Genomic DNA, 26,843 nt, shown 5'->3' with positions numbered 1-26,843 from the left:
TAAAGCCACAACTTTCAAGAGCAGGAGACATAGCTGACTCTCCTAATACACAGAAACAAACACAGAGAGTCAGACAAAATGAGGAGACAAAGGAATTAGGTCCCAAATGAAAGAACAGGACAAAGCCACAGCAAAAGAGTTTCATTAAACAGAGATAAGCAACAGGCTGATAATGAATTCAAAGTAATGGTCATAAAGATACTCACTGGATTTGAGAAAAGAGTGGAGGATCTCAGTGAGACCTTCAAGAAGGAGAAAGAAAATATAAAAAAGAACCAGTCAGAGATGAAGAACTCAATAACTGACATAAAAAATACACTAGAGGGAATCAATAGCAGATTAGAGGAGGCAGAAGAATGGATCAGCAATCTGGAAGGCAGGGTAATAAAAAGCAACTAAGCTGAATAGCAAAAATTAAAAAGAATAAGAAAAAATGAGACTAGGTGAAGGGAACTCAGTGACATCATCAAGCATAATAACATTTGCATTACAGAGATCCCAGAGGGAGGAGAGCAAGAAGTCGACAAGAAAGTTATGTGAAGAAACAAGAGATGAACACGTCCCTAATCTGGGGAAGGTAACAGAAATCCAGATCCAGGAAGCACAGAGACCCCCAACAAAATTAACCCAAGGAAGTTCACACCAAGACATAATCATTAAAATGGCAAAACATACTGAGAAAGAGAGAATTTTAAAAGCAGCAAGAGAAAATGGTTACATACATGGAAAACCCCATAAGGCTGTCAATTGATTTTTCAGCAGAAACTCTGTAGGCCAGAAGGGAGTGGAATGATATTATTCAAAGTACTGAAAGGAAAAAACCTGTAACCAAGAAGGCTCTACCCAGCAAGATTATCATTCAGCATAGAAAGAGAGGTAAAGAGTCTCCCAGACAAACAAAATCATCACGACTGAACCAGTCTTAAAAGAAACATTAAAGGGAATTCTTTGAGTGGAAAGAAAAGGCCAAAACAGTTGTAAGAAAATTACAAAAGGAAAAAATTTCACTGGTAAATACAAACATATAATAAAAGTAGATTAATCACTTATAAAACCAGTATGAAAGTTAAAACACAAAAGCAGTAAAATCAATTATATCTATAAAAATCAGTCAGAGGATTCACAAAATAAAAGGATGTAAAGTATAACATCATATACATAAAATGTGGGATGAGGAGTGATTCAAATTTAAGTGACCATCAACCTAATATAGACTGCTATACACATAAAATATTATATATGAACCTAATGATAACCACAAATCAAAAACCTATTAATAGTTACACAAAAAATAAAGAGAAAAAAATCCAAGCATACAAGTAAAGACGCCATCAAACCACGAGGTAAGAGAGCAAGAGAAGAACGAACAGGGAAGAGCTACAAAAAGAACTGCAAAACCAGTAACAAAAATGGCAATAAGCACATACCTATCAATAATGAATTTAAATGTAAATGGACTAAATGCTTCAATCAAAAGACATAGGATGACTGAATGGATAAAAAAGCAACATTTATAACTTGCCTATAAGAGATTCACTTCAGACCAAAGGACACACGCAGATCGAAAGTGAAGGGATGGAAAAATTTTACCATGCAAATGGAAGGAAAAAGAAAGCTGGGGTTTCAACACCTATAACAAACAAAATAGACTTTAAAACAAAGACTACCAAGAGACCAAGAAGGACAATAAATAATCATAAAGGGAACAATCCAACAAGAAGTTATAACAATTGAAAATATCTATGTGCTCAAAATGGGAGCTCCCAAATACATAAAGCACCTATTAACAGACATAAAGGAAGAAATTGACAGTAATACAATAACAGTAGGGGACTTTAACACCCCATGTACATCAATGGATAGACCATCCATACAGAAAATCAACAAGGAAAAAGTGGTTTTGAATGATACATTAGATCAGATGGACCTAACAGATATATACAGATGTTCCATCTAAAACACAGTGGAATACAGGGACACCTGGGCGGCTCAGTCGGTTGAATGTCTGACTCTTGATTTCAGTTTGGGTCATTATCTTGGGATGGTGGGGTCAAGCCCTGTGTTGGGCTCTGCACAGAACATGGAACCTGCTTGGGATTCTCTCTCTCCCTCTTCCTCTGCCCCCCTTTCCCCCTTGTGCATGTGTGCATGTGCACGTTCTCTCTTGCAAAACAAAAAACAAAAACAAACCAAAAATAGTGGAATACGTATTCTTTTCAAGTGCACATGGAATACTCTCCAGAATAAATCACATTAGGCCAAAAAACAGAGACTAAAATACATGCTACTAAACTAAATGGGTCAAGCAAGAAATCAAAGAGGAAATAAAAAATACACGGTGACAAATGAAAATAAAAATACAATGGTCCACAATCTTTGGGATGCTGTAAAAGCTGTTTTTTTTTTTTTTAAGGTTTTTATTTATTTATTTGAGAGAGAGAGCAAGAAAGAGAGAAAGAGAGCACAGAGGGAGAATGAGGAGAAGCAGACTCCTCGCTGAACAGAGAGCCCGATGAGGGGCTCGATCCCAGGACCCGGAGATCCTGACCTGAGCTGAAGGCAAACACTTAAACAACTGAGCCACCCAGGCACCCCTGTAAAAGCTGTTCTAAGAGGGAAATTTATAGCAATACAGGCCTACCTCAGAAAATAAGAAAAATCTCAAATAAGCTACCTAACCTTACACCTAAAGGAGCCAGAAAAAGAAGAATCAACAAGCCCAAAGCGAGCAGAAGAAATAATAAAGATTAGAGCAGAAATAAATGAAATAGAAACTAAAAAACAATAGAAGAGATGAATAAAACCAGGAGATGGTTTGAAAAGATCAACCAAATTGATAAACCTTTAGCCAGACTCTTCAAAAGAAAGAGAGAGAACACAAATAAATGCTATCAGAAGTCAAAGAGGAAAAATAACCAACACCACAGATATAGAAAGGATTATAAGAGAATATTATGAAAAATTATATGCCCACAAATCGGACAACTTAGAAGAAATGAATAAATTTGCAGAAACATATAAACTTCCAAAATGGAATGAGGAAAAAAATGGAAAATTTGAACAGACCAATAACTAGCAATGAAACGGAATCAGTAATCAAAAAACTCCCAACAAACAATAAGTCCCAAGGGGCGCCTGGGTGGCTCAGTTGGTTAAGCATCTGCCTTCAGCTCAGGTCATGATCCCAGCGTGGAGTCTGCTTCTCCCTCTCCCTCTGCCCCTCCCCTGTTCGTGTGCTCTCTCTCTCTAATAAATAAATAAAATCTTAAACAACAACAACAAAAGTCCAGAACCAGATGGCTTCACAGGTGAATTCTACCAAATATATAAAGAAGAGTTACGACCCATTTTTCTCAAACTACTCCAAAACATAGAAGAGGAAGGAAAGCTTCCAAATTCATTCTACAAGGCTAGCATTACCCTGATACCAAAACCAGAGAAATAAACTACGAAAAAAAAAGAGAGAGAGAGAGAGAGAGAGAGAGAGAGAGAGAGAGAGAAAGAAAACTACAGGCCAGTGTCTGACGAAAACAGTTGCAAAAATCCACAACAAAATATTAGCAAACCAAATCCAACAATACATTAAAAAAAATCATTCATCGCAATCAAGTAGGATTTATCCTTGGGATGCAAGGGTGGTTCAATATCCACAAATCAATCAACATAACTGCATTAACAAGAAAAAGGAATAAAAACCATATGATCATTTCAAGAGATGGAGAAAAAGCATTTGACAAAATACAACATCCATTCATGATAAAACCTCTCAAAAAAGTAGGTTTAAAGGGAACATACCTCAACATAATAAAGGCTGTATATAAAAAACCCACAGCTAACATCATATGCAATGGTGAAAAACTGAGAGCTTTTCCTCTAAGATCAGAAACATGACAAAGATGTCCACTCTCATCACTTCTATTCAACATAGTATTAGCCACAGCAATCAGACAATACAAGGCATCCAAATTCATAAGAAGTAAGCTTGTCACTATTTGCAGTTGACCTTACAGTATACACAGAAAACCCTAAAGACTCCATAAAAAAACTACTAGCACTGATAAATGAATTCAGTAAAGTTGCAAGATACAAAGTCAATATAAAATGAAATAGGCTGAATTTCTCTATACTGATAATAAAGAAGGAGAAAGAGAAATTAACAAAACAATCCCATTTATAATTGCACCGAAAAGAATAAAATGTCTAGGAATAAACTGCACTCTGAAAACTATAAAACACTGATGAAAGAAGCTGAAGATGACGCAAACAAACGGAAAGATATTCTAGGCTCATGGATTGGAAAAACCAACACTGTTAAGATGTCCATACTACCCAAAGCAATCTATGAATTCAATGCAATCCCTATCAAAATACCAACAGCAATTTTTACAAAACTAGAACAAATAATCCTAAAATTTGTATGGAACCATGAAAGACCCCAAACAGCCAAAGCAATCTTGAGAAAGAATAAAGCTTGGAAGTATCATAATCCCAGATTTCAAGATACATTACAAAGCTGTAGTAATCAAAACAGTATGGTACTGGCATAAAAATAGACACACAGATCAATGGAACAGTCCAGAGAACCTAGAAATACACTCATGCTTATATGGTCAATTAATCTACAACAAACGAGGGAAAAACATACACTGGGGAAAAGACAGTCTCTTCAACAAATAGTGCTGGGAAAGCTGGACAGCTACATGCAAAAAATAAAACTGGACCACTTTCCTACACCATACACAAAAATAAACTCAAAATGGATTAAAGATCTAAATGTGAGATGTGAAACCATAAAACTCCTAGAAGAAAACATAGGTAGTATTTCTTGGACATGAGCTGTAGGAACATTTTTGTAGCTATGCCTCCTCAGGCAAGAGAAAAAACCAAAATTAAACTATTAGGACTAGAGCAAAAGAAAGTTTTAATACAGCAAAGAAAGTCATCAACAAAAGGAAAAGGCAACCTCCTAAATTAGAGAAGACATCTGCAAATGATATATTTGATCAGGTCGTGATCCCAGGACCCTGGGATCGAGGCCCACATCGGGCTCCCTGCTCCGTGGGGAAGCCTGCTTCTCCCTCTCCTACTCCCCCTGCTTGTGTTCCCTCTCTCGCTATGTCTCTCTCTGTCAAATAAATAAATAAAATCTGGGTGCCTGGGTGGCTCAGATGGTTAAGCGTCTGCTTTTGGCTCAGGTCATGATCCCAGGGTCCTGGGATCAAGTCCCGCATCGGGCTCCCTGCTCAGCAGGGAGCCTGCTTCTCCCTCTGCCTCTGCCTCTCTCTCTCTCTCATATTTATTTATGAATAAATAAATAAAATCTTTAAAAAAAAATAATAAAATAAATAAATAAATAAAATCTTTTAAAAAAGTTAATATCTAAAATACATAAAGAATTTATACAACACCAAAATAATAATCTAAAAATGGGCAGAGGACCTGAATAGACATTTTTCCAAAGAAGACATATAGATGGCCAACAGACACATGAAAAGATGTTCAACATCACTAATCATCAGGGAAAGACAAATCAAAGCCACAATGAGATATCACCTTACACCAGTGAGAATGGCTAGAATAAAAAAACAAAACAAAACAACAAAAACAAACCACCAAGAAATAACAAGTATTGGCAAGGATGTGAAGAAACAGGAACCCTTGTGCATTATTGGTGGAAATGCAAATTGGTGCAGCCATTGTGGAAAACAGTATGGAAAACAGAATTACCATATGATCCACTAATTCCATTACTTTGTATTTACCCAAAGAAAACAAAATACTAATGAAATGACATATGCACCTCTGTGTTTACTGAAGCGTTATTTACAATAGCCAAGATATAGAAGCAACCCAAGTGTCCATCCACAGGTGAATGGATAAAGAAGATGTGATATACATATACAATAGAATATTACTCAGCCATAAAAAAGAATGAGATCTTGCCGTCTGTGACGTCATGGATGGACCTAGAGGGTATAATGCTAAGTGAAATGTCAGTCCGAGAAAGACAAATACCATATGATTTCACTTCTGTGTGGAATGTAAGAAACAGAAAAAATGAACAAAGAAAAAATGGACGAAGAGAAAAACAGACTCTTAAATACAGAGGAAAAACTGGTGGTTGCCAGAGGGGAGAAGGGTTGGGGGATGGGTGAAACAGATAAAGGGAATTAAGAGTACAATTATCAATTAATGATGAGCACTGAGTAATGTATAGAACTGCTCAGTCATTAAATTGCACACACCTAAAAGTAATATGACACTGTATGTTAATTATACTTCAATGAAAAATAAATTTCCAAACCCTAAAAAAATTAAATAAAAAAATTTTTTAAAAAGTGAAAATGGTAAATTATGTATGTAATTTTTACCACAGTAAAAAAACTTTCTATATGTACAGATGAAACAAACTATTAAGTTCAGGGTGCCTGGGTGGCTCGGTTGTTAGGCGTCTACCTTCGGCTCAGGTCATGATCCCAGGGTCCTGGGATCAAGTCCCACATCAGGCTCCCTGCTCGGCGGGAAGCCTGCTTCTCCCTCTCCCACTCCCCCTGCTTGTGTTCCTGCTCTCGCTGTCTCTCTCTATCAAATAAATAAAATCTTAAAAAAAAAACAAAAACAAAAACAAAACTATTAAGTTCAATGCTTACTTCCTCAAAATTCTCTAATAACTCCAGTACTTAAAAATTTTACCACTTAACAGTATTATTTTATTTAGAACTCAACCATTTAACAATTCTTAAATGGTGTTATCCTCTCCAAAATTAATTTTTTTATGATAATGAATTGTTAAACATCCATTTCAGAAACTTCTTAAGTAATTAAGGACACACCCTCATGACTGGAAAATAATAAGAAATCCTACTTATCTGACATTTCTACAAAGGTCGCAGGAATAAAATTTCAAGTACCATATAATTATCATGTTTAATATAGTGAAGTAAAAATATCCTGGCACAGTTTTCTTTAAAAAACAAAACAAAACAGTTTTTTTTAGCAAAAAATGATGTACTTTGTTCTTCTCTTATGTTTGCAATCCAAGATACTATCAATTTTAGATTCTGCTCTGGGGTTTAAAAGTTGTATTCATGGAGCCATGAAAATGATAATGATAAATATGAGTCATGGCCAAGTTCTTAATGATTAAAATTATCTTTTAAAACAATTTTTAATTGTTATTTTATTTATTTATTTTGAGAGGGAAAGAGTGTGCATGCAAGTATGAGAGTGAGAACAGAGGAGGGGCAGAGACAGAATCCCAAGCAGGCTCTACCCCCAGCACAGAGCCCCAGAAGGGGCTCAACCTCATAACACTGAGATTGACCTGAGCCAAAATCAAGAATCGGACACTTAACAGACTGAGCCACCCAGGCGCCCCTAAAATTATCTTTTTGCACTATACTTATAATTGTCTCTAATTCAGGTATGGCTTATTTTCATAGAGGTTTAAAATGAATTGATGGAAAAAAGTGCTTAATTGAAGTTTTAATAAAGTTTTTACTCCAATCCACCTCTTCATCTTATCAGTATACATGGATCATTTTCTACTTCTAAAAACTACACAAGAAATTCTATAGCAAACCTGTTACTGAATATGCTTTCTTACATTTATCAGTTACCTCCAACTTTACCTCATTCCAATCTAATTAGCATCCATATATTAGTTTTATCAACCATTATGCATTTAATATGCAAGTTCCAACAGTATTTTAAATTGTAAACAAAAGGCATCAAGAAGGGTATTAAATCAATCTTATCAAATATTTGAGAGGAGTTCTGAAGTTCCTTTACAAAAGAGTGTGAGAATACAGTTTCCATAGTTTGTTAATAAAGTATAAAAAGTTTTGATATCAGGCAAAAGAATATTAAGTAAAATGACCAATGATATTAAGTCGGTTATATTGATCAGTTTTGAATAAGTTGAGGAAGGAGAAGAAAGAGAAGGTGAAGAAATGTTGGACAAGGTTTTATTCTTAAAAATATTTCTCCCTCAGAAAACCAAACACAGATTGAATACATACAACTACTCTAAGGTATCTCTATAGTCACTAGAATGACTTTTGAATGCCAGTGCCACCTACAGAAAAATGGTGGTGTAGGTTTTAAAGGACAAGGGCCATCAAAACCATTCCACCACAGCTCTCATAAATTCTAAGGTAGTAAAATTCTTTTTCATTACTTAAGGCTTATTTTATCTGCTCTATTAGTTTTAGTTAAAATTTATGATAAAGCATGTTCTACTTTAAGTGCTTCTTAATAATTAATGTAAACTTTTACTCTCCCTCAGTCAATATAAGCATTATATCTATCTGTGTGTGAAAAGACTTGAAATGTAATTTCACTAATTTGAACATATGCAGAAGTTTTTCAATTTGTCATATCCCCATTTCTTGAAGGCAAATCCTTTGTTAAGATAATAACCTTCAGTGTTATCATTAATGAAAACAGCATTTGCTCTACAACAATTCTGTTTCTGAAGACAGTATTACGTGAAGAGTGGAATACTCAGAAATAGTGCTTGATCAGTTAGATTACTTACATAATTTTATGTATTTATTTTCTTAATTACTAGGATTTTAACTCAACATTTTTTCTCAGCACTTACTTTTTTGGTCAAAGAGTCGTCAGTATCAGAAGGCATTCTTGTTGATACATGAAATATTACTTCTACTGTAGAGGTAGCAAAATATGGTGTGGTCAATCCAGTGCTTTTGTTTTTTTGTAGACCTCCCATGAAACCACAGTGGTTTGTAAGATTGACCTGAGAGCAAGGAAACATAATATTAATCAACTAAACAAAACTCAAAAACCTACTGGTGAAATAGACTCAAATTTCTCAATTTGCAAAAACATGGAGAAGAAAGTCTTTGACATGTTATCAACCAATACTTGATCCAGAATTACTAGTTAGAGCTGTTCTGTTCACACTGGAACTTTTTAAGTATTTGTGGATCTCTAATTAGTAAGAGTTAATTAGGAAAGAAATCAACTGCTATACACTATGTATCTTTTGTTAGGCTACTAGGTGTTAATGCTAAATCATAAAGGCTATGGGAGGACCCCAAAGAAGAGAAAAAAAATCAAGTGGCAAAAATCAAGGCTGGAAATGATCTGGGGGAAAGTTAAAACAGTAATGTCACTTTGATAAGATGACTAATTAGATGTGTTATATTTACTCATTGAAACTGGCTTCTAAATTTTGAGTAAATTTCACAAAGCTCAGAACAAAAATAAAAAAATGCAGAACTGCACTTCTAATGCATTAAAAAACTACAAATTAATCTGTGCAAAGATTTTTACACATATTTTTTCCTAATTATAAATAAAATACATGCTAATATCAGGGTCACTACATTGGGTGATAGTCCCTGAACTTGTGCAATACACAAAGCAACTTGTCTTCACTGCTGAAAATTAAAGAAAATATTAGAAAGCAAAAAGAAACTTAAACATCGCTTGCATCTCTCCACGGAGAGAAATCACTTTATACATGTTTTTAAAAAATGAAATCTGAAATATGGATGGACCTAGAGGGTATAATGCTAAGTAAAATAAGTTAGGAAGAGAAAGACAAATACCATATGATTTCACTCACATGTGGAATTTAAGAGACAGAACAAATGAACAAAGAAGAAAAGAAACAAACAAAAAAGCATACTCTTAAACACAAAACTGGTGGTTGTCAAAGGGAAGGTAGGTAGGGGTGTGGGTAAAATAGATAAAGGGGATTGAGTACACTTATGATCAGCACAGTGTAAAACTGATGAATCATACTGTATACCTGAAAGTAATATAACACTGTATGTTAATTATACTTCATTTAAAAATTTAAAAATCTGAATAACTGATAAAGTGAATTATAAAAACCAATTTTTGCACCATGTGAACTGAACATGTCTCAACTATCAGTATCAGTTACAATGACTGAACACATGAATAACAAATTAGTTTTTATGCCATTACTACAAGATTGCCTCAATCACTTCCAATATTTTTAAATTTGACTCAGTAATAGTCATATAATTAAAATTTCAAAAGTATACCAAAATTCTTCCTTCCATCTCTCTCATCTTTAGTACTCGGTTCCCCTTCCAGAAAGCAATTTCTTTTTTTTCCTTTTTCTTTAAGATTTTATTTATTTATTAGAGAGAGAGAACAAAAGTAGGGGGAGCAGAGGAAGAAGGAGAAGCAGACTTCCCGCTGAGCAGGGAGCCAGACATGGGGCTCAATCGCAGGACCATGAGATCATGACCTGAGACAAAGGCAGACACTTAACCGAATGAGCCACCCAAGCGCCCCTCTTTTCCTTTTTAAAAATTTATTTAATTTTTTAAAAAATATTTTATTTATTTGTCAAAGAGAGAGAGTGAGTGAGCACAAGTAGGGGAGAGCGGCAGACAAAGGGAGAAGCAGGCTCCCCGCTGAACAAGGAGCTCAACCTGGGACCCTGAACCAAAGGCAGACACTTAACTGGCTGAGCCATACAGGTGTCCCAAGATTTATTTATTTTAGAGAAAAAGAGAGAGTGAGTATGCAAGCGGGAAGAGGGGAAGAGGGAGAGGGAAAGAGAGAATCCTCAAGCAGACTTCCCACTGAGTGTGGAACCCAATGTGGAGCTCAATCCCAGGAACCTGAGACCATGACCTGAGCTGAAATCAAGAGCCAGCTGCTTAACTGACTGACCCACCCAGGTGCCCTAGAAAGCAATTTCTTAAATATCCTTTCAAAAATGTTCTCTCTATATACAATTAAATTCTTTCATGTATGTGTACACACACACACACACACACAGCACACACAATGTTTTGCATGTTGCTTTTTTGTACTTAAAATATCTTGAAGAGTACTCATTAGTAAGTAAAGAGTTTCCTCATTTGTTCTGTTTTCATGGCTTCACAGAAGTTCATTTTCTTGCTGTACAATAATTAACTAGTCCCCTAGTTAAAGGATACTTAGGCTGTTTCCAATCTTTTGTTATTATGTCAATAATGCAGTGAAAAACACAGAATACATGCCATGTTGCATTTGTGAAAGTAGATCTATAGGACAAATAGTTAAAAGTGGAACTGTAAGTGAAAGGGCATGTGCGCTTCTAATTTTGAAACTCACTAAAATGTCTCTCTATAGACGGCACCAACAGTGTATAAGAGTACGTTTCCCTCATGACCTCCCAAATATATTATCAAACTTTATGATCTTTTCTTTTCTTTTTTTAAGATTTTATTTATTTATTTGAGAGAGAATGAGAGAGAGCACATGAGAGGGGTTAGGGTCAGAGGGAGAAGCAGACTCCCCGCCGAGCAGGGAGCCCAATGCGGGACTCAATCCCGGGACTCCAGGATCATGACCTGAGCTGAAGGCAGTTGCTTAACCAATTGAGCCACCCAGGCGCCCACTTTATGATCTTTTCAAATATGATAGGTGAAAAATGGTATCTAAGTGTAGACCTTTTGTTTTGTTTTGTTTTAGAAAACAGGTTATTTTCAGATCAATTCTCTGATCATGTAATGGAGAAAAAGTCTCATTCTAGTGTTCCTTTGCTCTAAACACTTACGCAATACTTGATGATTTCCATATTTTTTATTCAATTTTTTAACTGGAGATAACTGTAGATTAATAAGAAGTTTTAAAAAATAATAAAAGGAGATCCTTTGTACCTGTAACCAGATTATCCCAATGCAAAACTGTATTAAAACCATGATACTGGATGGAGCGTCGGGGTGGTTCAGTGGGTTGGGTGTCCGAGTCTTGATTTCAGCTCAGGTCATGATCTCAGGGTCATGAGAACGAGCCTCAGCATGGAGCCTGCTTGAGAATCTCTCCCTCTCCCTCCGCCCCTCCCTGATCCCTGCTGTACTCTTTCTCTCAAAAACAAAAACAAAACTGCAGGATACTGGCATTAATATGATTAAGAAACAGAACATTTTCAACACCATAAGGATCTCCCATGTTACCCTGTTACATGAGCATACCCACTTCCCTCTTACCCTACCTCTCAAACCCTGACAATGAGTGATCTGTTTTTCACTACTGAATGGTCATTTCAAGAATGTTGTATAAATAGACCTGATTTGTGATCCAGCATGTGATCTATTCTGAAGAATGTTCCATGTGCACTAGAGAAGAAGGTGTATTCTATTGCTTTAGGATGGAATGTTCTGAATATATCTGTGAAGTCCATCTGGTCCAGCATGTCATTCAAAGCCCTTATTTCCTTTTTTTTTTTTTCCCCCAAAGCCTTTATTTCCTTGCTGATCTTCTGCTTAGATGATCTGTCTATTGCAGTGAGGGGGGTTTTAAAGTCCCCTATTATTGCATTATTATTGATATGTTTCATTGATTTTGTTATTAATTGGCTTACATATTTGGCTGCTCCCATGTTAGGGGCATAAATATTTACAATTGTTAGATCTTCTTGTCGGATAGACCCTTTAATTATGACATAGTGTCCTTCCTCATCTCTTTATTACAGTCTTTGGTTTAAAAATCTAATTTGTCTGATATAAGGATTGCCATGCCAGCTTTCTTTTGATGTCCACTGATAGGAGAAATGGTTTTCCACCCCCTCACTTTAAATCTGGAGGTGTATTTGGGTCTAAAATGAGTCTCTTGCAGACAGCATATCCATTGGTCTTTTTTTTTTTTTTTAAAGATTTTATTTATTTATTCAACAGAGAGCGAGAGAGGGAACACAAGCAGGGGGAGTGGGAGAGGGAAAAGCAGGCTTCCCGCTGAGCAAGAAGCCCAATGCGGGGCTCGATCCCAGGACCCCAGGATCATGACCTGAGCCGAAGGCAGACGCCTAACGACTGAGCCACCCAGGCGCCCCCATTGGTCTTGCTTTTTTATCCAATCTGATACCCTGTGTCTTTTGATTGGGGCATTTAGCCCATTTACATTCAGAGTAAGTACTGAAAGATATGAATTTAGTGCCATTGTATTACCTGTAAAGTGACTGCTACTTTATATTGTCTCTGTCCCTTTCTGGTCTATGTTACTTTTGGGTTCTCTCTTTGCTTAGAGGATCCCTTTTAATATTTCTTGTAGGGTTGGTTTGGTGATCACAAATTCTTTAAGTTTGTTGTGGAAGCTTTTTATCACTCCTATTTGAATGACATCCTACCTGAATAAAGTATTCTTGTCTGCATATTCTTCTTATTTAGCACCCTGAATATATTATGCCAGTCCTTTCTGGCCTGCCAGGTCTCTGTGGATAGGTCTGCTGCCAATCTAATGTTTCTACCCTTGTGGTTACAGACCTCTTGTCCCGAGCTGCTTTCAGGATTTTCTCTGTCTCTGAGATTTGCAAGTTCCACTATTATATGTCAGGGTGTGGATCTATTTTTATTGATTTTGAGGGGGGTTCTCTGTACCTCCTGAACTTGAATGCCTGTTTCCTTCCCCAGATTAGGGAAGTTTTCCGATATAATCTGCTCCAATATACCTTCTGCCCCCCCAATTATTCTAATATTATTCCGCTTTATGGTATCACTTATCTCTCGAATTCTCCCCTCGTGATCCAGCAGTTGTTTATCTCTCTTTTGCTTAGCTTCTTCATTCTCCTTCATTTTGTCTTCTCTATCACTAATTTTCTCTTCTGCCTCATTTATCCTAGCAGTTAGAGCCTCCATTTTTTATTGCATCTCATAAATAGCCTTTTTGATTTTTGACTTGGTTAGATTTTAGTTCTTTTATTTATCCAGAAAATGATTCTCTAGTGTCTTCTGTGCTTTTTTCAAGCTTAGCTACTAGTATCTTTATAATCTTTATTCTGAACTCCAGTTCTGACACCTTACTTATATCCATACTGATTGGGTCCCTAGCAGTCAGTACTGCCTCTTGTTCTCTTTTTTGAGGTGAGTTTTTCCATCTTGTCATTCTTGCAGAAAGTGGTCCCTTATCTATTCGTAGAGTTGCAGCTATTCTTTTCTTAGATCTCCAGTTTAGTTTGCAGGTGTTCAGAATGATTTGAAAGCTATCTAGCTGAATTCTTGGGACCAGACGAAATTAAGGTCTCCTACTCCACCACCATCTTGGACCAATCATCCTCTCAACCAGTACCAAAATATTGGGATCATTCCCTACATATTTTCAGACCACAATGCTTTGAAACTGGAACTTAATCAAGGAGGAAATTTGGAAAGAACTCAAATACATGGAGGCTAAAGAGCATCCTACCAAAGAATGAATGCGTCAACCAGGAAATTAAAGAATAATTCAAAAAATTCACGGAAACTAATGAAAATGAAAACACAACTCTGCAAAATCTTTGAATGCAGCAAAGGCGGTCCTAAGAGGGAAGTATATAGCAATACAAGCCCTTCTCAAGAAACAAGAAAGGTCTCAAATACACAACCTAACCTTACACCTAAAGGAGCTGGAGAAAGAACAGCAAATAAAGCCTAAACCAAGCAGGAGAAGAAAATTAATAAAGATTAGAGCAAAATAAATGAAATAGTAATCAAAAGAACAGTAGAACAGATCAACAAAACTAGGAGCTGGTTCTTTGAAAGAATTAATAAGATTGATAAACCCCTGGCCAGACTTATCAAAAAGAAAAGAGAAAGGCCCAAATAATAAAATCATAAACGAAAGAGGAGACATCACAACCAACACTGAAGAAATACAATTATAAGAACATACTATGAGCAACTATACGACAACAAATTAGGCAATCTGGAAAAAATGGATGTATCCCCAGAGACGTATAAACTACCAAAACTGAAACCGAAAGAAATAGAAAACCTGAACAGACCCATAACCAGCAAGGAAACTGAAGGAGTAATTAAAAATCTCCCAACAAACAAGAGCCCAGGGCCAGATGGCTTCCCAGGGGAATTCGACCAAACATTTAAAGAAGAATTAATGCCTATTCTTCTGAAGCTGTTTCAAAAAATAGAAATGGAAGGAAAACTTCCAAACTCTTTCTACAAAGCCAGCATTACCTTGATCCCCAAACCAGACAAAGACCCCACCAAAAAGGAGAATTACAGACCAATATCCCTGATGAACATGGTTGCAAAAATCCTCACCACGATACTAGCCAATTGGATCCAACAGTACATTAAAAGGATCATTCACCACAACCAAGTGGGATTTATTCCTGGGCTGCAAGGGTGGTTCAATATGAACAAATCAATGAATGTGATACACTACATTAATAAAAGAAAGGACAAGAACCATACAGTCCTCTCAATAGATGCAGACAAAGCACAGCATCCTTTCTTGACTAAAACTCTTCGTAGTGTAGGGGCAGAGGGAACCTCAATATCATAAAAGCCATATATGAAAAGCTCACAGTGAGTATCATTTTCAGTGGGGAAAAACTAAGAGCTTTTCCCCTAAGGTCAGAAACATGGCAGGGATGTCCACTATCACCACTGCTGTACATAGTACTGTAAGTCCTAGCCTCAGCAATCAGACAACAAAAATAAAAGGCATCCGAATCAGCAAAGAAGAAGTTAAAGTCTCACTCTTCGCAGATGACATGATAACCTATGTGGAAAACCCAAAAGACTCCACCCCAAAATTGCCAGACCTCATACAGGAGTTCAGCAAAGTGGCAGGATATAAACTCAATGCACAGAACTCAGTTGCATTTCTACACATTAACAATGAGACAGAAGAAAGAGAAATTAAGGAGTCGATATCATTTACAATTGCACCCAAAACCATAAGATACCTAAGGAATAAACCTAACAAAAGAGGCAAAGGATCTGTACTCAGAAAACTATAGAATTCTCATGAAAGAAATTGAGGAAGACACAAAGACATGGAAAAACGTTCCATGTTCATGGATTGGAAGAACAAATATTGTTAAAATGTCTATACCACCTAGAGCAATCTACACATTCAATGCCATCCCTATCAAAATACCATCAACTTTTTTCAGAGCTGGAACAAATAATCCTAAAATTTGTATGGAACCAGAAAAGACCCCAAATAGCCAAAGGAATGTTGAAAAAGAAAAGCAAAGCTGGCGGCATCACAATTCCGGACTTCAAGCTCTATTACAAAGTTGTCATCATCAAGACAGTATGGTGCTGGCACAAAAACAGACACATAGATCAATGGAACAGAACAAAGAACCCAGAAATGGACCCTCAACTCTATGGTCAACTAATCTTCAACAAAGCAAGAAAGAATGTTCAATGGAAAAAAGACAGTCTCTTCAACAAATGGTGTTGGGAAAATTGGGACAGCCACATGCAGAAGGATGAAACTGGACCATTTCCTTACACCATACACAAAAATAGACTCAAAATGGTTGAAAGACCTAAATGTGAGTTAGGAATCCATCAAAATCCTAAAGGAGAACACAGGCAGCAACTTCTTCGACCCTGGCCACAGCAACTTCTTGCTAGACATGTCTCCAAAGGCAAGGAAAACAAAGGCAAATTTAACTATTGGGACTTTATCAAGATAAAAAGCTTTTCCACAGCAAAGGCAACAGTCAACAAAACCAAAAGACAACTGACAGAATGGGAGAAGATATTTGCAAATGACATATCAGATAAAGGGCTAGTATCCAAAATCTAGAAAGAACTTATCAAACTCAAAACCTAAAAAACAAATACTCCAATCAAGAAATGGGCAGAAGACATGAGCAGACATTTCTCCAAAGAAGACATCCAAATGGCCAACAGACATATGAAAAAATGCTCAACATCACTTGGCATCAGGGAAATACTAATCAAAACCACAATGAGATACCACCTTACACCAGTCAGAATGGCTAAAATTAACAGGTCAGGAAATGACAGATGTTGGCAAGAATGTGGAGAAAGGGTAACCCTCCTACACTGTTGGTGGGAATGCAAGCTGGTGCAGCCACTCTGGAAAACAGTATGGAGGTTCCTCAAAAAGTTGAAAATAGAGCTACCCTAGGACCTAGCAATTGTTCTACTGGGTATTTACCCCACAGATACAAATGCAGTGATCCGAAGGGGCACCTGCACCCTAATGTTTATAGCATCAATGTCCACAAAAGCCAAACTATGGAAAGAGCCCAGATGTCCATTGACAGATGAATGGATAAAGATGTGGTATATATATGAAATGGAATATTATGCAGCTATCAAAAAAATGAAATCTTTCCATTTGCAATGATGTGGATGGAACTAGAGGGTATTATGCTAAGTGAAATAATTCAATAAGAGAAAGACAATTATCATATGATCTAATATGTGGAATTTAAGAAACAAGGCAGAGGATCATAGGGGAAGAGTGGAAAAAATAAAACAAGACAAAACCAGAGAGGAAAACAAACCATAAGAGATTCTTAATCATAGGAAACAAACTGTGGGTTGCTGGAGGGGAGGGGGGTGGAGGGATGGGGTAACTGGGTGACAGACATTAAGGAGGGCATGTAATTTAATGGGCACTAGGTATTATATAAGACAGATGAATCACAGGCCTGTACCTCTGAAACCAATAATACATTATATGTTAATTAATTTAAATTTAAAGATGTTAAAAAAAATGTTGAATAAATAGAATTATACAGTGTGTAACCCTGGCAAGAATTTGGAGATTTTCCTGTTATCTTTCTGTTAACGATTTCACACTTTATCCCACTGTAGTTAGAGAACATACTGGATGGTTTCAATGTTTTTAGTTTGTTGCAGTGTTTTTTTTTATGGCCTAATAGGTCTATCTTGGTATATGTTCCATGGACACTTGAAAAGAATATGTATTCCCATGATGTTGGGTACAGTGTTCTATAAATGTCAGTTAGATCCTGTTGGTTGATGGTATTGTTGAGTTCTTCTATATACTTGCTGATTTTCTGCCTGGCTCTTCTTTTAGTTGTTGTGAAAGAGGTGAAGTCTCCATCCGTAACTATGGATTTGTCTATTTCCTTTTTCAGTTCTATCAGCTTTGCTTCATATATTTTTCAGTTCTGCTGTTGGTTGAGCACACACTATGTTGTCTTGGACTGGCCATTTTATCATTATAATATCCCTGTCTCTGGTAATTCTCTTTGCTCTGAAGTCTCCCTTAGCTAATACTAATGTAACCACTCTGGCTTTCCTTTGATTAATGTCTGCATGACAGAACTCTTCCATCCTTTTACTTTTTTTTTTCCTAAGATTTGTTTATTTTAGAGAGAGAAAAGAGAGGGAAGGAGAGAGAATGTGGAAGGGAGGGGCAGAGGGAAGGCGAAAGAGAGAATCTCAAGCAAACTCCCCACTGAGCATGAAGCCTGATGTGGGGCTCGATCGCACAACCCTGAAATCATGACCCAAGCTGAAATCAAGAGTTAGATGCTTAACCAACTGGGCTACCTAGGTGCCCCATCCATCCTTTTATTCTCTACCAGCCTATATTGTAATATTTGAAGTGAATATATTTTATATAGCATATAGGAAGGGTCATACCTTTTAATGCACTCTGACAATTTTTAGTTGGTATTTTTAGACCATTTATATTTAATGTAATGACTGATACATTAGGGCTTAAGCCTGCCATTTTATTCTTTGTTTCCTGTTTATTTTCTGTTTTTCATTTCTTTATTTTACCTGCCTCCTGTGGATTACTTAAACATTTTCTAGAATTCCATTTTTATTTACCTATCGTTTTTTGAGTATATTTTTTTGTATACATTTTTTTAGTGGTTGCTCTTGGTATAAGACTATATGTACATAACTTATCACAGTCTACTAATGTTGTCACAGTTTGAATTATACAAACTCTGCCTCAGTTTGCCCCTTTACCTTCAATTGTTTGTAATATAATTGCCATGAATATTTTCATGGCATTACATTTAGAAACACATCAGAAATAAATTTTGCATCAACCATCAAACATAATTAAGAAAACTCAAGAGGAGAAGTAATGCCTAATGTATTTACCCATTATTTTTTCTTGTCACGCTCTTTCTTTCTAGTGTTCCAAGGTTCTATCGCTTCCTTTCTGTTAATACAACTTTCAGTTGTTCTTTTAGGGTAAATCCGCTGGCAACAAGTTCTCTAAGTTTTCCTTCATCTGAGAATGTTGTTTCATTCCTTCACTAGCTAATATGATTCTCGTTTACATTAATTTTTCTTTCAGCACTTGAGAAATATTGCCACTTTCTCTGGCTGCTATAGTTTGTTTCTTGTTTGTTTTTGTTTTTTAGTAGGCTCGATGCTCAGGTTGGAACCCAATGTGGGGCTTGAACTCACAACCCTGAGCTGAAGACCTGAGCTGAAGACCTGAGCCGACACCAAGAGTTGGACGCTTAACCGACTGAGCCACCCAGGCATCCCTGGCTACTATAGTTTCTGGTAAGAAATTCCCTATCATTCAGGGGTGCCTGGGTGGCTCCGTTGGTTAAGCGGCTGCCTTCGGTTCAGGTCATGATCCCCAGGTCCTGGGATTGAGCCCCACGTCCGGCTCCCTGCTCAGTGGAGAGCCTGCTTCTCCCTCTCTCTCTGCCTGCTGCTCTACTTGTGCTTTCTCTGTGTGTCAAATACATAAAATCATTAAAAAAAAATTCCCTATCATTCTAATTGCTTTCCCCCCATAGATAAAGAACAATTTTTCTCCAGATGCCTTTAAGATTTTTTTGAGACTTCTTATTTTTCAAAAGTTTAATTATTATGTGTCTTACATGGATTTCTTTCAATTTATCCTGTTTGGTTTCACCCAGCTTCTTTAATTTGTAGATTTATTAACTTTATTTCTCTTGCCAATTTGGGAAATTTTCAACATTATTTCTTCAAGTAATTTTCAGACCCAACCTATTTCTTCTCTCCTTCTGGGACTCACATAACAGGAATGTTAAATCTTTTGTCATAGCCCCATAGGTCTCTGATGCTGTTCACTGTCCTTAAGTCTTTTTTCCCTCTGCTATTCACATTTTTTACTGTTCTGTCTTCCAGTTTATTCATTCTTCTGTACCCCCATCTCTACCTGACTCTGTTGCTGGCATATCTACTGAGCTTTTTACTTCAGTAATTAAATTTTCAGACTTTCTATTTTTCATTATTTATTTCAACTGTGCTCCTAATTGCTAGTCAAAACATTTCTATTATGGTTACCTCAAAATCTTTGTCATTTGGTGTTATTATGTATTTTCTTCTTCTCATTCATTTGGGGACCTTGCTGGGTCTTGGTATGATTTTTGATCAAAGCTTGGACATTTTCATATTATGTTATAAGACTATGAATCTTATTTAATACTTCTGTTTCAGCTGGCTGTTTTGTGACACAGCTCTGTCAAAGAAGCAATGTGGTTACTGCCTCACTATAGCCAGGTGGAGGGTGAAGTATAGATTCCCCACTTAACCTCAGCTGACAACTGCAGAGGGGAGATCTTCATTACTGTTACGTGGAGGTAGGAGTTCTGGTTTCGTATGTGATGTCCACTGAGGAAAGGTTAGTCATTACTGGCAGGGTTAGTCTCATTACTGCTGGATGATGGTAAAAGGCCTACTTCTCTACTAGGCCTCCTCTGATCTACCCCAGCAGAAGAGGTAGGGGCACCTCATTATGCTGGGTGGGGAGAAAATTCCAGGTTTCTCATGTAGTCTCCACTGACATTGTGGTGTGGGGTGTGGATGGGGGACTTGACCAGCTGACAGAGATGAAAATTTTGGCTTTTTGGTTGGCCTTCTCTAACACTATCTGATACTACTCTTGTGTGGTGTTGGGGATGCCTCATTACAGTCTCATGAAGGAGGTAGGCTAGGCCTCCTAACTGACCTTTGTTGTCAGGGGTGGGGATGGGAGTCATAGTATTTTCTTTGGTGTTTGGTTAGAGTAGAGCAGTTATTGTCTAAATGTTTTCTGTCTTTCTAGGTTATTCCTTTCCTGGTCCTTTGGCTAGAAAGAGTGGGCTTCTGTTGGGGTTCTTTTGGTTTTAGTGCTTGTTGATGTTTCTAGGTTGCTATTTTGGATCCAATCTGGAGATACAGGAGATAAAGAGAAACCCTTGAGAACCCATCATCATGTCATTCCTTGGTCCTGAGTTGGTCTGTCTTCCTTTTCACCTTTCGGAGTCTTTCTATGTTTGTTTTATATATAACGTCCAGGGTTTTGTTATCCTTAGTGTGAAGAATAAGGAGAGTATGTCTCGTCAATTTTAGAACATTTTCATCAAAAAGAAACCCTGTACCCTTTAGTTATCACCTTGATCATCCCTCATCCCTCCAACTAGTCCTAAGCAACCACTAACCTACTTCCTGTGTGTGTGTGTGTGTGTGTGTGTACAGTGGTATTTCATATAAATGGATCATAACACATGTCTTTGTGACTGGTTTCTTTCATCTAACAATGTTTTCAAGGTACATCCACACTGGAACATGTAAATACTCCATTCCTTTTCATGGCCAAATAATATTCCATTATGTGAATATATCACATTTTATCCATTCATCCATTGATGGACATTTGTGTTGCTTCCACCTTTTGGCTATTATGAATAATGCTCCTATAAACATCCATGTACAAGTTTTTGTCTGGATATACAATTTCATTTCTCTTGGGTATCTATCTACCTAAGAATGGAATTTCTGATCATATGGTAATTCAGTGTTTTACTATTTCATGAGCTGCCAGATCGTTTTCCATAGCAGTTACACCATTTCACATTCCTACAAGCAATGTAAGAGGGTTCAGATTGTATCAAATCCTAGCCTACAGCTGTTATTATCTGACTTTTTGATTCTAGCCAGCCTAATGGGTATGAAGTAGTATCTCTCTGTGGTTTTGATTTGCATTTCTCTGATAATGATGTCAAGCATCTTTTCATGAGCTTATTGGTTATTTGCATATCTTATTAAGAGAAATGTTCATTCAGGTCCTAATTTTTTAATTCAATTGTTTTCTAATTATTGATTTGTATGAGTTCTTTGTATATTTTAGATTCAAGTCCCTTATCACATGTATGATTTGCAATTATTTTTTCCAATTTTGTAGGTTGTCTTTTCACTTCATTTAGTGTCCTTTGAAGCACCAGAGCTTAAAGTTTGATGAAGTTCAATTTACTTATTTTAAAGATTTTATTTATTTGAGGGAGAGAGTGTGAGTGGGAAGGGTAAGAAGGGAAGGGACAGGGAGAAAGAATCTGAAGCAGATTCCACAACTGGGCAGGGAGCCCATCATGAGGCTTTATCTCAAGCCTGTGAGATCATTACCTGAGCTGAAACCAAGAGTTGGATGCTTAATCAACAGAGCCATCCAATCCAGGTGCCCTGAAATCCAATTTATTTAATTTTTCCTTTGCTGCTCATGTTTTTAGTGTCATATGTAAAAATCCCTTTTATTTATTAATTAGAGCTCCATAAAGGTGAGGGAAAAAAAACCTTAGCAAAATCCAAGGTCATGAAAATTTACCTCGGGCGCCTGGGTGGCTCAGTTGGTTAAGCGACTGCCTTCGGCTCAGGTCATGATCCTGGAGTCCCGGGATCGAGTCCCGCATCGGGCTCCCTGCTCGGCAGGGAGCCTGCTTTTCCCTCTGACCCTCCCCCCTCTCATGTGCTCTCTGTCTCTCTCATTCTCTCTGTCTCAAATAAATAAATAAAATCTTTAGAAAAAAAAAAAAAAGAAAATTTACCTCATATTGTCTTTAAGGAGTTTTATACTTTTAGCTCTTACAATTAGGTTTTTTAAATCTATTTTGAGTTAATTTTTGTATATATATAGGGTGAGGTAAGAGTCCAACTTCATTCTTTTGCATGTGGCTATCCAGTTGTTCTGGCACCATTTATTGAAAAGACCATTCTTTCTCCACTGGATGGTCTTGGCACTTGTCAAAAATCAGCTGACCATAGATGTATGGGTTTATTTCTAGAATCTCAATTCTATTCCATTGATCAATATGTCTATCCTTGGTGCAAGTGCCATACTGTTTGATTATTGTTTTGTACTAAGTTTTGAAATACTAAGTGTGAGTACTCCTACTTTATTCTTTTTCAAATGTCTCTTGCTTTTACTAATACTGTTCTGTTTTTTTTTTAAACGAATATCTGTTTATAATTTTTCTTTATAGTTTCCAAAGCACTTTCACATACCTAATCTCAACTGAACTTCACATATCTGTTGCGTAAAAAAGTATATTACAAATATATTTGACAAATATATTGGACAAATATATTTGTATATTTTGTATATATTTGACAAATACACAAATAGAAACAAAGACCCCAAGTAACTCACTTAAAGGGAAATAGCATGTAAGATAAGCCATTAAAAATATATACTGAATGCTAAAGGCTTATGTACTTAATACTGTACAAGGCACTTGGATGTCTTTTAAAATGAAATGAGATAAAAGTGAGATAAAAGTGCCTGCCCTCTAGGAGGGGCTTATAAAGTCTAGCGCAGTGGTCTTTAACAATTTTGCTCATGCACTCTCTACAAGAATTTTAAAAAACCATGTATTGAATTAACAACTATATGAAAATTTTCATCACAAGTTTAAACTGCTGCAAAAGATATAATTTCCAGTGTACTGTATGTTACATGTATATGTGCTTTAAATATATTTTCATCAAATTGTAGAGCTACAGTTTTGCCTGATACAATACATATAAAATGCCTGCTATTAACTTAATGACAAGTCAATCAGCCACCATCAAATTCACTTTGTTAGAAAATGACACTTCATATGTCGATTTAACTGAACGTATTAACACAAATGTCTATAATAAATACCTCCCTTCTGAGTTACAATTCTTTTTTTTTAAGATTTTATTTATTTATTCATAAGAGACAGAGAGAGGGGGGTGGGCAGAGGGAGAAGCTGAGCAGGGATCCCAATGCGGGACTCGATCTCAGACCCTGGGATCATGACCTGAGCTGAAGGCAGATGCTTAACCATCTGAGCCACCCAGGCGCCCTGAGTTACAATTGTAAGATTGTATGTTCTTGAATGAACTTGTTTTGGGTGACAAACCTTCTGGGACAATGTAGGATTTGGGTGAGTGTGTGGTATGCCTTTCTTTTACAGAGTTGAAGAATACAAAAGGTGAGGCAAGAGACTGCAGAAGAGTTCTCAGGCACAGATTTTGGTAAAATCCAGGGGATCTGGAAATTAATTTCCTCAAAACTAACCAAGCCAATGTGCCCCCTAAAGACCTTGGTATAGTGAAGATATTCATATCTTAGTTTGAAGACCACTTGTCTACTGGTCACAGCTGTGAGGAAAATCCAGATCTCCTAAACCTAGGAGTTTAGTACTAACAAAATACTCACTCATAAAAAAAAGTCAACAATTTTCCTTTCAAAGTCCAAACTGCTTCTGTCTTCGCAGATAGGATATAAAGTAGAAACAATAACAAACCTGGCGTTAAGTTGTTGAGTCTCCTAAAGTAATTCTTCTAAAATAAGCTAGAAAGAAATAGAAAACCATTGCTTCCAAATAAAAATACAATGATATTTGGTATTATTTAAGAACAATACCTCCCAACCAAGACCAGCTACAAAATCTTCATATGCTTGACTTCCTCCTGTATTGGTGAGAATGGAATGTTTGTCTTCTTGTCCTTCAGCAACATAAAATACTGCGATCTTGTGGGTCTCTCGACTGTAAAACAAAAGATTACACTATTCATTTAATCATTAATTTATTCATTCACCCATTAATTAAGTTCAATGTACACAGTATGTGGCAATAAAAAGATGAAAATGAATTAAATCTTGTAATCTACTAAGAAGATATGTAATTATAAGTAAAAAATTAGAAAAGTTATAAACTTGCCAGTAGAACAAAAGAGAGGTGTGATTACTTCTGACTGGAGAAACAGAGAGACACTTAAAGGAGAAAGTTACACTGAGTTGGGTGAAGGCAAGTGAGACCTGACAAATGAAGAGGAGAAAGAGTATCAGGAAAGACATGTGTGAATGCATGAAGCATCTGAGGAGTTACCTGTTGTACAATGTGGCTAAATACCAGAGTTAAATGGACGTGTTTTAGAAATATAAGTAGGAATACAGAGATGACTGAGAAATGATCCATTTCTTCAAAGTGCAGAATAAGAAAAAAGAAATTTATACACAAATATTATAGAACTGTGTCGAATAAGTGACAAGCTCTTAGACATTTTAGATCTCCTTCAAATTAAAATGTTCATAAAAACAAATTTCTTGTATGACATTTGGCTTTCCAAGTTAAGTGAGGCACACTACATTTGGTCTAGTGTGATTTAACAAAGCATGGGCTAATGAACTTTATGACCAGAGGTAATGTTTTCACTACTATAGTTTGTAGAAATTAGAAAGCAAGCAAACAAACCATAGCCAGAGAACTGAAATTATTTTAAAAAGTTAGTCAGACAACCAGATTTTCCTACATATCTTGAGGAAGTTGTCAGGTCATGACTGTGGGTTTCAACATCAGCAACTTAAAATCAGGAACACAGATATTTTAGCTGCTTTCACTAATGGCAATATTTCACTTTATGGGGTGAACACTTAGGCAACTTTTGGTATATTCAATGTATTGTTAGGATAATCTAACCTAAGTAATAAAATATAATTGGGGGGGGAACTTCAGCGGACCCTTTCTCAAGCAAAATAACAATTTAAGTGGTGAAAATGATTTTTAAAAAAATCATTTAAATTCTCTGCATATTGTCCTAAGGGCATACAGCAAATGGACAAACATTCATTCAAGAAAATCTACCAAATCTAGTAAGAACAGAATGAGTCTTTGGCATCCCTTACCCCACCCCTTTACTTCCACATTATAGCTTTATCCTGGGCATTCTACTCAGGCCAATATAAGGGTTCCCTTCTCCCCTCCAGTTCCCAGACTGGGAATATGGTTTCATCCTGGGAAAAATAGGCTTCTGGCTGTGTTTCTCATCTTCCCCAGATCCATGCTGCACAAAATCTATTCCAGGCAGCTGTGACTGAGAACCATGTCTCCCTTAACTCTTCCAGCTCCTTCTCTTACGATGGAAGCTCTAGGTGCAAAAGGCTGAGTTTTCCCAATCTTCCCCACTCTAGCTTACCAGTAGGCTAAAGGTTTCACACCAGTAGGTGAAAGCTAAGAAGATGAAGAACTGCCAATCCTTCCCTAACTGTTCACTTGTAGAGTGAGAGTGTTACTCCAGGAAAAGTTGGTTCTTGACCCCACCTCAGGTATAGTGGCAGAGTTCTGCCACTACTTGTGTTCTGCTCAGGGTGAAACACAGGTCATAAGGACAAAGAACTCAGCTGCAGCTCTGCCTGAGGGGAATGATTTGATTTTGAAACAAAGCTTGGAGAACTCCATGCCTATGGGTTTGTCAAAAACAAGAGAGTGTGGTGGAAAGCCATTAAGAGAAGCTAACACTTCCAGACACAAGTAAAACAGCAGAGCAACCAGAAGTTTTAACAGAGAGAAGCAGGAAGAGATAGCCAAGAAGGGTTCTCTTGGGAACACAGTCAAGTCTACAGGTGAAGAAACCTGTGCACATGTACTACCTTGCACCCACACAGGAGCAATCAGAGTAAGATGCAGGACAGACATGAAATAATGCCCCAAGCCACACAGACCTATCAACACAAGGGGAAGCCTCACAAATACTCTACTTGAGCTCAGGGTCAACTCTTAGGTAGCCACAACTTTAAAATAACATCCAGTCAATCCTGGCAGTCTAGACGACTGTGCATATCCAAAGCTGTACTCTATTTGGAGCAACCAGAGAGCAAACCTCCAAGCTACTAGTCTCTAGGTGAACATGGGACAAAAAAACATAAACATTCTGAATATGATAGCAGCCTCCAAGCCACACATACATCCACAGTAAACAATAAAAATCTAACTGGCTAAGGGGGCCAAAATACAAACTTTGATTAGTAGTAGATTATGTCAACCCAGGGGGGAACCCATGGGTAGCCCTACTAAAAGATAAACATTTTAAAATTTTTGA

General features: G+C 36.9%; 1 protein-coding gene across 6 annotated transcripts in view; it reads right to left on the bottom strand.

Moving 5' to 3' along the window:
* Positions 1-26,843, bottom strand: part of LOC118002836 (ral GTPase-activating protein subunit alpha-1) — a 252,275-nt gene that overhangs the window by 46,345 nt on the left and 179,087 nt on the right. For all 6 annotated transcript variants that reach the window (XM_034993443.1, XM_034993440.1, XM_034993439.1 and 3 more), the window contains 2 exons: positions 24,388-24,511; positions 8,606-8,761 (listed from right to left, as the gene is read on the bottom strand). In XM_034993443.1, the coding sequence (XP_034849334.1) occupies positions 8,606-8,761; positions 24,388-24,511 (280 nt within the window). The remainder of the gene's footprint in view (positions 1-8,605; positions 8,762-24,387; positions 24,512-26,843) is intronic.

This window comes from Mirounga leonina, unplaced genomic scaffold (assembly GCF_011800145.1).
Source record: "Mirounga leonina isolate KUSES-001 unplaced genomic scaffold, KU_Mleo_1.0 Mir_83, whole genome shotgun sequence".
Taxonomy (NCBI): domain Eukaryota; kingdom Metazoa; phylum Chordata; class Mammalia; order Carnivora; family Phocidae; genus Mirounga; species Mirounga leonina.
The sequence above is the reverse complement of the archived record's forward strand: the minus strand, read 5'-3'. Positions and strand labels throughout refer to the sequence as shown.